The following is a 16,640-nucleotide window of genomic DNA, read 5'->3' as shown; positions in this document are numbered from 1 at the left end:
AAAGTTACTCGTTTTAAAGCGAGATCGTGACTTCGTCTTCCCTGGCCGATCTATTAGTGTGCCCCCTTCATTGATGTCTGTCGTTGACTTTTAATTAAAAAAAATGCTTTGAGTTTTTAGATCATATTTATGCCATTAAGTATTTTTACTTGGTTTTGCGTTTTTATATAGGTTTTTGTTTATAATTCTAATGTTTTTACGTCTGATTCATTACAGCCCTTTCGTCAACTCTGGTTGTTCTAAATGTGTTTTATAATTTTTATTTGATTCCTCTTCATTAAAATGAACACAAAGACAAAATGAAGGGAAAGCTGCTCTCCTCAGGATGATCATTTAGTCAACATTACACACAAGAGGTGACCTTTTTTAGACAAAATAAACAATATAAACTACATATTTTTTAGTGGACTGGTAACCTCTTTATTGACAAATTCTTTATATTGTGCAGAGAAATAGCCAGAGCAGCAACACTGATTTTTCTTTAGTTATGTCCTTGTTTGGGCTTTTATACACTAATGCATAATTATTCCGTGATTATTTTGTCAGAATAGGTGTTTTCACCCCTCATGAGTGCACTGGGTGACATTAAATATATTTTAAAAGGAAGTTGCTCAGATGAAGGGAAATAAAACCCTTTGCTGGTAATAAATGAGCAGAGGATGCTGCCGCCAAGTCATAAATTATACAGGAAAAAATTAAAAACTAATTCTACTTTTACCAGAGACAAAAGGAAATATCAAAAATATCAGAAGTGTGAGGAATCTTTAATGTATCTTTGTAAAAATAAAGACGGAACAGAGTTAAAATGAACTCAGACGGCAGGTTTTATACTGATCTTTTTCTACATTTATGGCTCAAAAACACCATCAGATTCAACAAACTCTTAGAGTTCGGCTGCTGCGATAGATTCAACTTCTTCATTCTGATAAGGAAGCTTAATCGGTGAGGAAATAGTTTGATGGGAAAGAATTTGCTGCATCCTGGTTGCAGTAAATTAAAGGCTTTTTTTCCTCTCAGCTCATTTACCGAAACTATTAGACCCCGAGAAGATAGTTTCTGTTAAGATTAAAAAAAAAAAAATACAATCTGTAAGCAGCCCAATTGTTCCAACTCTGCAGAGAATCAACATATTAGACGTATTCAGTGTTAGTTTGAAAATATGAGACGTTTTATATCTTTTTACTGCATCTAAATTAGATAGGCTTTACTGGAGTTACTTTATTTGTTTTAGTGACAGTGGACAAATGGAGCACAAGCTGGTGTAAAGTGCAACATAAAAACAAAAACAAAAATGACAATTGGTCCAAACAAAGAGACAAGAAATCTATCTGGTCAATAAATCCCAAAGGAAAATGAATCATAAATACCAATTCAGGCCAGTACTTATATAACCAAAGTTTTAAAAAAAACGAGTCAGTTTTTCCCCTAAATGTCCAAGTGTCCAGTCGCAGTTCACAATAATTAGTTTGAAGCAAACAAACAAAACGGAGCCCAAACATTTGGAAAGTTAATCTGGTTGTCCCATCAGGGTTCAGGGCACACTTCCTGACCGACTCTGAGGGGAGAAGAAGGCCACAGCCCTCAGGGAGAGCTGCTAAAGAGTCTGAATAAAACTCAGAGCAACACGATCTGAGAAGGAGAAACTTCTTTTGTGCACTGGTGCTTAGAGAGAGATTTGATTTAGAGCCAACATTATGTCACTTCTCTTACACTTACACATTGTTTCCTTCTTTCTTTTGTATGTAAAGTTTCACTTACGTGCAGAGAATGGACTGGTCCTCACGATCTGCAGAATGAAAGAAAGTGAGGAGTTAAAATGTGTCCCATCATCACATACAGAGCTGTCACAAAGTATTCACCCCCTCCTGGTTATGCTTTAGTCACATTTAGACATTTCAGATTAAAAAAAAATATATGTTAAATAAATAACCTGAGTAAATATAAATGCAGTTTTTAAATGTTGATTTAATTTATTAAGGGAGTAAAAAAAAGCTAGTACAAGTAACTGCCCCCCTAAACATAATAACTGATGTCAACAACTGGAATCAAGCGTTTGTGATAAATAATAACGAGGAACGCTGCTGCTGCATTTCGGATCATCGTCCTCCTGCAGAACCTAGGTGAGCTTCAGCTTAAAGATGAACTGACGGCCAGACAGACTCTTCAGGGTTTTCTAGTGATGGTTCCATCACTTACGGCAAGTTGTCTCAAGCAGGTCCAGACCATCACACTGCCATCACCATGTCTGACAGTCTTCCTCCCCTCTGAAACGCACACCTTTCTGTCTCATCAGTCCACAGAACATTTCCCTAAAAGTGTCATCAAGATGTTTGCTGGTGAATGGGAGACGGATCTCGGCGCTCCTTTGGCCCTGGACCGCTCCACGGGGGCCATTTTTGCCCCTCGCCCCTTTCTCACTGTTGACTCATGACCTCTGACCTTAACTGAGGTAGGTGAGGCCTGCAGGGGTTCAGATCTTCTTCTGGGTTCTTCTGGGACCTCCTGAAAGAGTTGATGCGCTCTTGGAGTCATTTTGGTTTGCTAGCCATGAATAAGTGTTTCCTCCATTTGTGGATAACGTTTTTATTAAGAGATTTAATTCTACAGGTGTGGCTGTAAACGGGCCTGGGTGTGGACAGTAAAATAAAATTTAAAAATGCGGTTAATCACAATTATTTCATGATTTCACAAGGTAGGAATTACTTTCCCCCACACAGGGCCAAGTTGGTGAAGATAGCTTTTTTTAAAAAATCATAATAAATGAAATCATAATTTGACAAACTGCATTTTGTGTTATGTCAGGTTCTTTTAATATTAAGCTTTGTTTGCTGATCAGAATTATTTAAGTGAATTATTTGACAAAAAAAGCAAACACAAATACACAACTGTTTAAGCTTTTCTCCATGAAGGAAAATCCATCTCCCGCCTGCTGAGACAGACTGCTTTACACCTCAGAAAACATTTACCCACCACAAAATATAAAATATTTAGATCACAATCAGATCAAAATACTCTTGGGAGAATACCTCAAGTCCATTTATGGATAAACTGGAGCTGTATCCCTTAATTCAAACAATGTCTGGGGGAGTCACCGCAGTTTAGTTGAGAGGGAAATAAACTTTGAAGTCAGTCGTTTGCTTGTAACAATCAAATTATATAACGTGGCCCCTGTGAACACAGCTCAAAGTAATCTACTACAACTTTCAATCCTTTTACAGAAGGAGCACAATTTATTGTTTAATGTCAAAGTGCCGCGTTGGAGAAGAACTACACACAGTTACGATTTGCAGCCTCCCACAGATTTTCTTTTTTTTATTTATTTTTTTATTGCGGACTGGAGTTTGGCTGCTGCTCCTACTCCATTCCTTACATGCATTTAAAAACATGCAGCCCGGTCCCTGTCTGTACTTCCTAATTAAGGCAGAGGGAGAAAGCATGCGAGATAGCCAGATAAGAGAGTTTGAAAGATATCCAAAAAACACTACTCCCTCCTGCACGAGTGAATAAAACAAAAAGAAAAAAACCCTCAAGGTCAGACATGTTTTTTGTCACAGTTGTGTGTGTAAAACCGTTAAAGTTAAATTGGTAGCACAAAGATGAAGCGAGGTTTCTGCAGCCTTAAATACACCAGGAGCTCAGAGGAACAGAACATCAGTCATCTGCTGCAGTGGGACGTCAGACCCACTTTGGGAATTTCACATTTTTATCTCCTGGAGATCAAAAGACCGAAGCACGAATTTGGAGGACCGGGACGTCAGCCAAGCTGAAGGCAGAATCTTTCAAAGCTTAGGAGAGTTATCTGGATTTGCCACAGCTATGCTTCACGTACCGGAGCATTTAGTGTGAAACATCCTGCATCATTAGGAACAACTTCATGGGAAATCCAACCAAACAGCATCAACTTGCTGCCAGTAAAAGCAGCCAATAGACGTGCAGGTCTGGGATTTAACCTTCTGGGTTGCCGTCGCAGAAATCGTCCTCACTTTATAGCACTTAATTATAATTTCTCTACGTCTTAAAAAGTCTGAATCAAGGTTTACCGTTAATCTAGAGTGAATAAAGCATCAATCAACAGAACTATAAATAGAATATTTTAACCAATATTTCTGATTCAATCACATAGGTATTCACAAATCCTTAAGGAATGCATATCGCCCACTGTCTTTCATACTAGAGTTTTAAACTAAGATCATCTTATGATGAGTGATGACGGAGTTGTCGCCATTTTGTTTAAGTCTGGAAAACGTGGGATTTGTTAGAGCTCAGAGTTCATGTTGTGGATGATTCTCATTAACTACCACACCAAATTCTAGCTCAATATCTGTAAAACTGACTAAATTATAGACGTTTTTCTGTGTTGGATACAGCAAATTAGCTGTGGAGGCCATCCAAACGTTACTTTTGAGAGATTCGTTCAAATGTGGCCCCTGGTTTGTGAGTTATTTTGCTAATGCTACAAAAAAACAAACACAGGGAAAAACATTATTGTCAAGAGGTTGCACCTAGGCGCTCTGAAACATGTCAGACAAGACAGAACCAATCAGACATATTCTGGGTGACATTTTAAGTCTTTTTTTGAAGCAGTTATTTAAAGTTTTAGCCTAAAAGCGAAATGTGTGGTCCATAAGCTGAATATACAGACACTTGTCATGTCATATATCACGAGCTGATGTTTAGACCGAGGTAAATGCATGAAGTAGAAACATTTTTTCCTCTTTTACACTCAGAGACCCGTGTGATCTGCCTATAAGCTGATCTTTTAAAGCTGTAACAGGGATGGAGCTGAAGATGTCGAGTCTAAACACCTATCAACCCATCCCTTTCTTGTTTACGTGTCAAACAATATTTACACACTGTAGCTGTGGCGGTAAACATGATTTCCCATGTACTTGTCTGGATGAGCAGACAGGAAGGACGTCTCCCACAAAAAAAAAGGGGGGGGGGGATTTCTGAAGCTAACAAAATGTTCATCGTTGTGTGACTAAAGAGCAAAAACACTGCAGAGTACATTTATATACAAAGCTGCAAGTGTGTAAAAGGGTGAATGAGCAATGCATTGTAAAGAACTTTATAGCATTTAAACATCGTTAAGCTTAAAAATGCTCCAACGTGAACATGCTATAATAAGCAACAACGTTCTCCGTGAATAAATTAGGAAAACCTAGCAGGACATTTATGTTGTCAGTGCCAAATTCAATATTTAATCAGATGTTACTTGATTTCTACAAATAGATTGGAGCTGGATATCATCTCAGCCGCATTTCTTCCTAGGCTATTTTCTTTTTATCAGTCTTTTCTAAAAGCAGACAGATCTCATCTCCAATTAAGGCATAACAACGTTCATTTTAATAAACATGCTTATCTAGAAAACATTAATTTTCAAATAAAAAGCTTTATATGCATTCATGTTTTTTCGTCTCTCGTCACATGATGTGTTTAAATTCAAGATAAAATAATAAGTTGGGATAAAATTGAGTCAGCAATATTAACATGTAAGAAACTTTAATCCCTCCTCCAAATTTGAGCTTTTATTGTGAAAATAATGTTTTGTGCCACAGGCAAACTTTGCAGAGAAATATATAATGTATATATGTGTAGTTAAAACTATTTAAAAGGTTCAGTAGCTTATCTAAATACATCTAATGGCCTTTTACCTAAATTAATAGTTATAAAAACTAAAACTAAAACATGCTGAGGGCCTAAATCCACTGAACAAATTACTCTTTTTATGATTCACACATCATGTAAGGACTAAATTGGACAAAACATCTTTATTTCTTGCTTACATTATATCCTCTAAAGGTTATTATCTGTTGAAATTATATGAACAAGTTTTCAAAATGACTAAAAACACTAAACAAACTAAGTCTTGTCCAAACATCCTGTTTTATGAGAAAACTCAAATTCATTTATTAGGATATTAAAATCCAACTTTTTTGCCCCAAGAAGAAGAAAAAAAAGCAATTTAAACGAGGAAGGGGAGGTTTCTGAAACAGGAAATGCTTTACTGCCCTCCGCCCATCTCTCCATCTCTCAATCCAGATGTCAACTCCTCAGAGGGAACATCCTCACGTCAACATGAAACCAGGCGGGCGAAACTCCCTGAAAGCACCAGAAACGGACTCTCAGGGAAATGAGCCGCTCTGAAACCGCATCACTGCAGCTGAAGCCAGGAGCCATTTACTGTCAGCACCGACAGTCGTCACCTCTATGACACGCCGACTCTTAAATAGACCATAAAATGCTCCATTTATCTTCATTGTTTTCCTACAATCAAAGCAAATAAATGAGTGTGACGAGTGCCGTACGATGGAATGGGTGGGATTGACGTTGCTAATCTCATACCTCCGTATGATTAAACCTTAAACCATTTAGATGTTTTTATTTTAAATAAAAACACACTATAACAGCAAAGGAGCTCTTAAAGTTATTAACAAAACCTCCTAATCTGAAGCTAAAGCAATTGAAAATATAAATTCAGAAGCTTTTTTATACATTTTATACGACTGCCAAGAAATGTTACAGACATTAAACCAGTGGGTCCCAAATTTCCCAGTTTCCAAAGCCAAAAATAACTAAAGCAGCAGCTTGTGACCCCCATGGTTAAAGCAAGAGAACTAAATTAGGACAGACTCAAATATTTAAACCATTTTGAATCAATTTACAACTACTGTTTTAATCACTTTTAGCTTCGTTTAGAAAAGCAGCTACTAGCAATTGTTTCTAAATTTAATTTGATAAATTAAAATTGATATCATCTCAAGATCCTCCTGATGGGTGTTTCAACTTTAACTCTGGGAACAACACAAATCAGATAAGTTCACGGCAAAGCTAACAAAAAACAACTTTAAGTCTCAGTGTTTTGCCTGATTTGCTGTTTTGTTTTTTTAATTTAGAGTTTGCTTTGTGCCACACTGGATGTTATGGAAACTGCTCTTCGTCTCATGTCTGCGTGTTCAACAACAGGAAAACAGAGCTGCAGAGAAATTAGCGCATTGCAAGGTTGCACATGCTGTCAATATGGACTCTAATGACACCTTAATGAGTCCCGTCTTAACACAACAGTTAAGAGTTTGTGTTCACTGTGTGCAGCTTTATTGGATTTATCATTTATTTACCTGGGGTTTGTTCCCCTCTCTTGTTTTTGAGAGGTTGTCAGAACAATCTCTGCTCAGGCTGAAGTAAACCTGGACTCTGTTGCTGTAAAGGTGCAGCAATTTATATTTTCTCAGACACACCATGTCTGCACCCCTCATGGGAAGAAGGAAACCGTAAGCTGAGAGACAGAGGAAAGACAACCCCACCTTGCATCATGTTTCTGTAGGCATTATCGGCTATGGCATAAATATGAGGAGGGACTTCATGTCTCTTCTTCCCTTTGTACATGTCAATGATCTTCTCTGAGTAGATGGGCAGCATTTTATAGGGATTCACCACCACACAGAACAGGCCCGAGTACGTCTGTGAAGACAAAATATCGTTGGATGAAATACTGAAAAGGTGTTTTTTTTTTTTAAATTTCTGTCAGGGGAGAAAAGTAATTTAAAAAGTTGGCCTGTTGACAATAACTTCTCTGAGGAAAAGCTTTCCTAACCCACTCTGCACGGTTAGGAATTAGATTTGTGCACATTTTGCTGCATACTTACATAAATAAGCCCTGAGAAGTACCTCTCACGGAGATTGTGCAACACAGAGGCCTCGTTAAGGCAGGTGAGCTCAGCCATGTCCTCCACCTTGCTGAACTTGGGTGGGTTCATCTTCTGGATGTCATCCTTGTTGACCGTGATCTTTTTGCCATTGTCAGCCAGCTCCACCAGCGCCTCCTCGCCACGCTCCTCCTTGACGCTAGCCGCCTCAAAGCCGTGCTTCTCCGACGGGACCCACACCAGCTTCTTGGCCGCCCAGTCGGCCTGAGCCATGGGACTGTTGAGTAGGTCTTTGTCAACGTAGAGGAACTTCTCGTCCTCGCTTGGGGCCTTCTTGGACATGTTGGCTTAAGGAGGAGGGCCAGCTGCTGAAAAACACAAAAGAATGAGACATTAGGATGCATTACTGTCAGGTGGATTACAGTGAGACAGTTACAGAGATGAGTGGAGTACCTGGATGGGTCCTAAACTTAAAAGGGAAAAGTCTGAGCACAGCATTAACTGAGCCACGAGCGACCAGTGTCTCTCTGAGAAAGAGAAGACATGCTTGTAAAGTTGCCGCATGGCCCAAAGAGTTAATAAGCTTCTTTCCATTGGGGAGTTCCAGAGTGCAGCCATTCTCACAGACCTCCACCCCCCTCTCAACCCCACGCTTTCACAGACGTCACAGGGGAAACGAACAAACAATTACCCTCCCCGCTGTAGATAGGAAGACTGAGGCTGGGAAATTTGTTTTAATTAACCCAACTTTGTGTCAACAGCTTAATCTAAAGACAAAAGCAACAACTGAAAGTAATGAGCGGCTTTTCTTTCACTCTGCCACTGCTTAATTGACAAGATTCATATTTTCATGTCCTTCGGCCTCCATCTTCTCCCACCCTCCCTCCTCTGTCTCCTGCTAGGAGGCTTCAGTCTCGTGGTGCGATGACCATATAAGGGCCCCTTCTCTGGAGCGCGGCTCTTTTCTGTCGACCTAAACAGCGAGGCAAGTGAACTCCCAAACAAAGCCCATATAGGGAATAGTATGTCTCCTGCTGGCTTTGTCGTTTACTGCAAAATGATAACAGCGAGGCAGAGAGGCTGAGGGGGCCCGGGGTTTTAACATTCATGCTTCACACGGGCCCCTGGTGGAATTCATTTTTAAATGCACGAGTCAGAGGTAACATTAAGAACCGAGTCCAGGTCTTACTCATGTCCTGAGGGATACCTGCAGTCTGAAGCAATAAATGAAGCAACCAGGGATAAGCAGAGGACGTGTACATAACTGGCTCTTTGGAAGAGGAAATGGAAATGCAGAAAGACAGCAAACATGTCAGACTATTAAAAAATAAAAGGAACTAAAAGCTTAACAATGAGAGTATCTGTCTTTATTAAGCTGTGGGGAAACTTTGATGTGATGATTTGTCACTTGTCCCGCTGCAAATCGATACAAAGCAGATTTAAATTAAAGCATTCGCCGAAGGAATGCATATCGCCCGCCGCCTTCCATGCCAGAGTTTTAAACTAATGTTGAGGAATGACAACGCTGTAGCCATTTTGGTTGAACCTTGACATTAACATTTTGTGCAGTCTCGTGTAGTATCTTGCACAATCCGTTACTGCTTGAAATGCGTGCTGTGACTCTCAGCTACTACCACGCCAAGTTTTAGCTCATTATCTGTAAAATCCATTAGGTTGCAGCCATTTTTGAGTAAGCCAAGGTCAGTTAGCTGTGGCAGCCATCTTGAATTGGGTTAACTCTAAAAGTTAGTCCGTTTTAGACGCACAAAATTAAAACAATACAGACTAACGAACACAAGAAATATCACCGGCGGGCGATAATGATCATTTCTACCCTTTCATAACACTTCTGTCCTGACGGGGAGCCGCCTCCTGCAGGATTATGACTTCATCCACAGTGCAGGAGGAGTCAGTGTTACACAGAAATTATTTGGATTATAGTTCATGACCTTCACCATCACAAGATCTCAACCTTAATGAACCACGACAGTGAGAAAATACATTCTTCTCTTCATTAGAGTTCCTGGCATTTTGATTTAGCCTCTTTTTATAAATTTGTCACTACTCTGTATGTCACCCTGCTCTCTGCAAAACAGCTTTGCCAACTAACAAATACAGTAAACTTCAAATTGTGATGGATTAAATTAAACCCGCCTTTGAACTCTGGAGCGTAAACTTCCTAGATTACAGCAAATAAATCCTCCCCTCTGCAGACACCAAGCCCTTCCTCCAGCTGCGTACGTTGGGACTGGGAACTAAGCAATAAAATAAAAAGTCATAAACTGTCCTGGGAACGTTTATGAAAGGCACCCATGGGCTAAATGAACTAAATAGTATTAAAGACGCTGCTCAAATATTACCCTAGATTTTTTTTAATTAGTTAGCCCAGTGAGTTTGTCACATTTCTGTGAAACGAGGAGGAAATCAATGCTTTAATTAGCTTCTGACAACCTTTCCCCCTTCATGTAGAAAGAGAAGCATTTAATCAACTTATTCTTCTTCATTCCATTTAAACATTGTCACATACAGTTCAGCTCAGTCTGTTTCATCAACAGAGTTTGTGCTCAGCTGGTGTGTCTAAAGACAGCCGTCTGAAATAGGTCTGACAGGTTAAAACCCACCGAAACGCAAACAGTCATCACAAGACTGGCACTCATCTTTGCTGTATAAAAAAAAAGGACAAAACTACCAACACACCATTATGATTACCTTTCACAGCGAGGAAAAAAAAGAAGCAAAAATAACAATAAGTCAAAATCTATTTATTATTTGGTGCTGAACATAGTTCCCAAAGAGAAAAAACAAAAAACAGTGGAAACTCATTAACGGTTAAATACACAGAATAATCATTTATCTGTCAAAAATAAACTTGCCCCAGAGACTTTACGACCTTTCTATTTGAGGCTTAGAGACTTTGACCTGCAGGGCAAGAAACTGATGTTCCTCACTTCCTATCTGCAAAATCTTTCACGATCCTACTTCCTGTTACCATCCTACACACACAAAAAAACAATCTTCTCTGATTTTTATACACGCTCAAGCGGCAACATCAAGTACAAACAGATTGTCTCAGCTTAACTTAGATTTGTGCAAAGAACTGTAAGAATATTCCAGTAACTGCATTAAACTGAACACAAACAAACGTCACTGTCTGGGGTTGAAATGCTCACTAGATATGATGAATTATTACTGAATGCTAGGTTCCTGTAGCTTTCAGAGTGATGTTTACATTGTCAGATTATTGTATAAAACCAGGCGGTGCGGCTGGCTGCCTTCAGCTACTGTTAATACTCCCAAACAAACGTTTATTATGTAGTGTTAGCGTACAAGGAATGCCCTGCTTATGCACGAGTACAGGTACTTTTGCTTTTCAGTGCAAACAAGAGTCAGAGCTTTCTCCCCTCATAAAGGTCAACCTTTATGTTGATGACTGAATAAAGAGTCACAAATTTCCATTTGTTAAAGCCAGAATAGTTGTTAAACTATGTGATTTTTCAGTGTTTTGGATTTTAAATTTGTTGAATATGTGCATCGCCTATGATAAAAAGAACCACTACCAAAGGTCTATGGCATAAATTGTAATAAATGAGCGGAATAGGTGCTGTCATGTTTTGTTGGCAATAATTACGAGTCGTTTGTTTACATTTGAACGGTTCCTTTCGGACAGCCTCGAGTTGGTAAAATAATCCCTGGATGCAAATGGAGTCAGAGGGAGAACGATGGAGTCTGAGACGCCAGGTCAAAAGAGAAACTTCTTCTGAGAAGAAATGGCGACTAAAAGCTGTGAGGGCGAGAGGTGATTGGAGGAGAAAACTGAGAGGCGACGAGCATTAAAGCAAACGTTAAAGCCAAGATCATACGCAAATGAGCTGTGCCAAGATATTAACGCTAACAGGATAATTTCTGTATCTGATTGCTGAATTTAGTTGTAAACAATGGCAAGGGATATTTGTTGTCTAAAAGAATTTGTACAAAAACCCTGATGAGTTCAAGTTGAATTAACCTCCAAAGAATCAATCAATTATGTAGAAATTGTGAAAATAGAATGTGTAAAAATTCAAATCAAATACTGAAAAAAATGCAGCAAGTTGACAGCTGTTACGGTTTAAAAGTTTTCATTTTTCTAACAAGGTCACATAAACATTGGTGTTTCTTCAGACTAACATTATTTTCTCCAATTAAACCAACACTAAAGCAAGTTACTAACACAATATATTAAAAAAACTAACAAAACTGTCATTTACTTTTGACAGACTGTATCTTAAACCACAAAGTTCAACATGATAGACATAACCCAACTATATTTGGGAAACAGGAAACGCCATCAGTCATGTTTGTAGATAGTAAGACTTAACTTCCCTTTTATACTTAATACTGTTGAGCTGGACCTGCTTTTATGGAAAAAAAAAAAACTTCCACAAAGAAAATAAAGGGTTCACAAATCACCAACAAAGCTTTATTCATCCTTTTATGAGTCTAGAATGGTTTAGTCCAGGTTTAAACTGTCTAATTCTTGTAGTTTATGAACTGGACCTGTTTCAATATCATCCAGATGCCAAAAAACAACCAAAACAACCCCACTAAAATTGTCATTTCTTGACCTGTCACAAATGCTATGAAGGTTTTGCAAATTAAAAACTGTGTTCTGGAGACTCTGCTGTTAGGAAAGAATAATTTAGTCCAGGTTTGAAGTTTCTAAGTATTGTTGTTTTTAAGCTACAGCTGATCAAAGATGGTGCACAGACACAAAAATTGGTTGGAATAGCACTTTACCGAATCGGATGCTAACATGTCTTTAAACCCAAATATTTTGACTTATAACCCTAAATTACTCTGATTTGCTTTAATGTACACACAAAGATTTAGAAAATATGAAAAGTAGACCTATTTATAGGTACAATAAACAAGAAAATGGCAGTTTATCTGACTCCTAAATAAATTTAGCTAAAAGTTGTGATTTTAAAATGGAAGCTAAACAGCTAAAGCTAATTTAAGCTAGCTGTAGCAACTTTAGCTCAGTAAAGCCCCAAAAAAATGATTAAACTTCTGTTCATATCAGCTACAAAGTTAATTTTGTCGTTTGAACACAAATGCAAAAAACAAAACATAACAAAATATAAACAAAGGTAAAGTTAAGAGTGGAAGAAAAAAAGAGGAGAAGTTTAAATTGACAGGTGCGCTTCACTTCCTTTCACATATCCCTCCGCCAAAAAAAATAAAAAAAATAAAAGTAAAAACACTCACATAAAGTGAAGAAACGTGTGACGTGGGCGGCTCCGGATTTTAAAAAATAAAATAAAACAGCTGGAGGTCGGGGAAAGCGGCACCGAGGAAGTACTCCCGAAGCAAAACAGTCCAAATGACCCCCGTGAATTTTAAAGCGGAGCCATTTAAACTGCGCACAGCTGCGCGAGGGTGGAGCCGCTACTTGCGCGCGCCCGGTTCACATCAGCATCCAGTGCCGGAGGCAGTGCGCATGCGCAGTGCGGAGTCAAAGGAAAACGCTGAACATGAAGAAGAGTCTGGAGAAAGAAAATATCAGTGATCAAGTGGTCTAAGATGATAAATGACTGGTTTTAAAGGAAAATGTGTTTTTAGATTAAAATCAATATCAACCAAGGCATTATAACCCAACAGAATTAGGACAGTTAATAAAACAAGCTCTTTAGTAATGTACTACTGTGGTTTTTGAATTTGAGTTTATTTAGTAAAAATAATGCACATACAAATATAAATAGCACATTAAAATAAAAAAAACTAGTTTAACACAAGAAAGTGAAAACACTTATTTCCATTGTGGTTCAGTATTGGGGTCATCCAACTTATATGTTTGGCAAACAGTTTATTCTTTAAAGATACTCACTGGAGTATCATGACAATCAGTTTACCTACAGAAACAGCTGAAGTGACTGAACTTAGGTCAATAACAGCCATGGAAAAGCGATTTTGGATGAAAAAGTCTGATTTACGCTCAGATTTGTTGAGTCGAGTATGCAGATAAAAGTATTTTGTTTACATTAACTGTGGGCCCACATTTCAGAATTGCACATCAACATATCTGTAAAACTACTGGAATAAACTATTTCAAACTGCACCAGATTTCAGAGTTTGCAAGAGCATCTTTAATATAAACTGTTTGTAATCTAATTTATTTGTTTGGGAAACAGTTTATTGTTTAATAAAAACTGTGAAATGTATTTTTTTTATTTGTTGTTGGCATGCAGTTCTTACCTGACATATTTGTGTGAGAAGACTTTACAGTGACTTTGGTCTTACTTTGTTTATGACAGTCATAAAGGTTGTATCTGAAGATTTAAACATTTATTGAAGAGATGCAAAACGCTTGAGAACCTCTACTCTACAAAATAAAGCTTGTATGATCATGCACATGTAAAACATCTCTAAATAAAAAGGTTTTGGTCTAAAAATGATTTATTTTGTGGTTTGTTAACCTGTGCTGATTTAGCCAATTGATAAAACTTATAGGCTATAAAGACTCAGAAATATAGTTAAGTGCAGAATATCTGCTTTACTTTGAGGAAAGGTACAGAAAATAAAGCAGTTTGCATTATTGCAGCCTTCTTAAAGTCGGCTCGGGTCTCTTCCTTTATTGTTTCTTTAACAACCGAGGTGAAACATCTGGAGTTGATTCAAAAGTGTAGTATCTGAATTTGAATTGCTGCTGCGCTAAACCAGGAACATGTTCTCAAAGTGAGTCACAAGTCAGGGAACAAAAACAAAACTAGTTTCTCAGAAATAGCAATCATATTATGAGCGGTCATGGCTTTGAGTAAAACATACCACACATCTGGGCTTAATGATACGGATCTATGTAGAACCACAGATCAGTGGTGTTTAATCCTGCAGGTTTTAGGTGTTTCTCTGCTTCGACGCACCTGATCTGAACGACTGAGTGATTAACAGGTTTCTGCAGGGCTTTAAGACCTGCTGAGGAGCAGAGAAACATCTAAAACCTGCAGGGTGGTGTTCCTCCAGGACCAGGACTGCTAAAGATGATCCTTAAATGGAGACTAAAGACATAAATATCCAACTGGATCGTAAAGAGAGGACTTACTGAAAGCAAGATTTAGGTGTTTTATGATCAAATGAAACTTAGATTTAAAATGTCCCAGAATAAACAAAAACATATAAGGCTTGAGTCTTTCATTACCTGAAGCATAAACTGTTTTCTGTGAAACATGAGGAGGCAGCATGATTGTGAGAAATAACATTTAACAGGACTGCACTAAACAACAATGACACCATAGTTAAACATGGCATCTGTGTTCCCGAGTTCCACACTCATTACAGTTTATAGGTTATGCAACATGTTCCCTCTCCTCATAAGGCAACCCAGCTGTCTACGACACAGGACTCCCCCTTTACTGTAAGTCCTCAGAGAGTTTCTCTCCTTTAAACAACCCACAATTCAAATTAAAAGCCTAGAATCCCCTGAAGGAATGCATATCGCCCGCCGCCTTTTAACGCCGGAGTTTCGAACTGAGATCAGCTCGCGTTGAGAAAGGATGACGTCATACGTATAAATATTAATTCAATATTTTATCTGTGATGCTGCAAGAGGATCTGTTAGTGTTTGGAGTGTGTTCTGAGAATCACGCTCAGCTACTACCACACCGAGTGTTGGCTCAGTAGCTGCAAAACTCACTGAGTTACAGTCACTTCTGCGTTCGCCAAGATCACTTTGCTGTGGCGTCCATCTTGAAAAGCCAGTCAGTTGGTAGGTGTACATTCATTGATTACTGTCTGAAAGTTTCACTGAAATCCCTCCAGCGGTTCATGAATTATTATTATTTTATAAACACGCACAGAATCGGGCCTTTAGTGGAGGGTGATAACACTGAAAGCTTCTTTCGTTTTGTGTGTGTGTGTGTGTGTGTAGATCCTACATGTGTATCCCAGTCCTAGATGCAGCACATTCCACCATCCCAAACAGCGTTCCCCCTCTTTCCCTCCAGCTTCCAGTTTCTTCCCAAGGGAACTTCCTATATAAGGACACTGTTCTGTTTGCTCCACTAAATCAAGCTGCTGGTTGATAACTGGGGCCCGTTTTGTGCCAGAGGCAAAACGCTGTGCCGGTGTGTGTGTGTGTGAAACCTGGTGACGGACCAAAAAACCAGCGAGGAGGACCCTGAGGCTCCCTCTGATCAACATCATGGAGGTGGAGTAAAAAAAAAAAAAAAACTCAGGAGAGACGGGATGAGAGACAGGACAGAGGGAGGGATGAGGAAGAGGAGGGATAGTTCAGATACGCCGGATCCATATAAGGAGAGCGGGGTCTGTCTGGAATCTCAGCAGCTTTCTGCGTTACGTTCAGAGTCTAATGCAAGCAACAACGCCGGGCTAAATATGGTCCAACAGCAACAGCATTGTTCAAATAAAGTTACCCCTGTGGGGATAACTCTTATTATTTACATGTGGTGAGCAGTGGCAGGCAAACAAAGCCGCCTTCGGCATGTGAAGGTGACAAGAAAGACGCAGCAACACACGAGTGACTTATTATAAAGGAAGAAGTTGATATCTGATAACCTCCAAGCACTGTGATAGAACATCTGTCCAAATGTTATCTTTATTAGGTTATATGGTGATCCATTCAAGCCAAAAAGAAGGAGAAATCTAAAAAATCCTAAAGAAGTCTAAAGTAGTCTTATTTCTGAGAAAACAGCTGTTTCCTTTACTTTGGCTGAAGACAGCTCCTCCTACAGTTATCAGAGAGGGGAGACGCAGTTATTAAAGCAAAGAAAAGGAGACGTGGACAAAAAATGTGAAATAATTAGACTTATTTTTATCACCTGCGTGTCCGTCTGTTGGCCGAATATCTTAAAAATCTCATGAACCACTGGACGGATTTGAATTAAACTTTCAGGAAATAATCGATGGTTATAGAGCTACAAATCATACAATTAAAGATGACCTTATGGAACACAAACATGGCTGTAAGTCAGTCGATTTTACAGATACTGAGCTAAAATTGGC

At 38.8% G+C, this 16,640-nt stretch overlaps 1 protein-coding gene across 4 annotated transcripts in view; it reads right to left on the bottom strand.

Moving 5' to 3' along the window:
* Positions 1 to 13,044, bottom strand: part of myh11a (myosin, heavy chain 11a, smooth muscle) — a 30,465-nt gene extending 17,421 nt beyond the window's left edge. For 3 of the 4 annotated variants that reach the window (XM_017416938.3, XM_017416940.3, XM_017416941.3), the window contains exons 1-4: positions 12,891 to 13,044; positions 7,647 to 8,014; positions 7,305 to 7,461; positions 1,759 to 1,786 (exon numbers count right to left, since the gene is read on the bottom strand). In XM_017416938.3, the coding sequence (XP_017272427.1) occupies positions 1,759 to 1,786; positions 7,305 to 7,461; positions 7,647 to 7,988 (527 nt within the window). In that variant the 5' untranslated portion in view covers positions 7,989 to 8,014; positions 12,891 to 13,044. The remainder of the gene's footprint in view (positions 1 to 1,758; positions 1,787 to 7,304; positions 7,462 to 7,646; positions 8,015 to 12,890) is intronic. The other variant, XM_017416939.3, reaches the window with a different exon arrangement.
* Positions 13,045 to 16,640: the final 3,596 nt, after the last annotated feature.

Source organism: Kryptolebias marmoratus, linkage group LG3 (genome assembly GCF_001649575.2).
Source record: "Kryptolebias marmoratus isolate JLee-2015 linkage group LG3, ASM164957v2, whole genome shotgun sequence".
Taxonomy (NCBI): domain Eukaryota; kingdom Metazoa; phylum Chordata; class Actinopteri; order Cyprinodontiformes; family Rivulidae; genus Kryptolebias; species Kryptolebias marmoratus.
The sequence above is the reverse complement of the archived record's forward strand: the minus strand, read 5'-3'. Positions and strand labels throughout refer to the sequence as shown.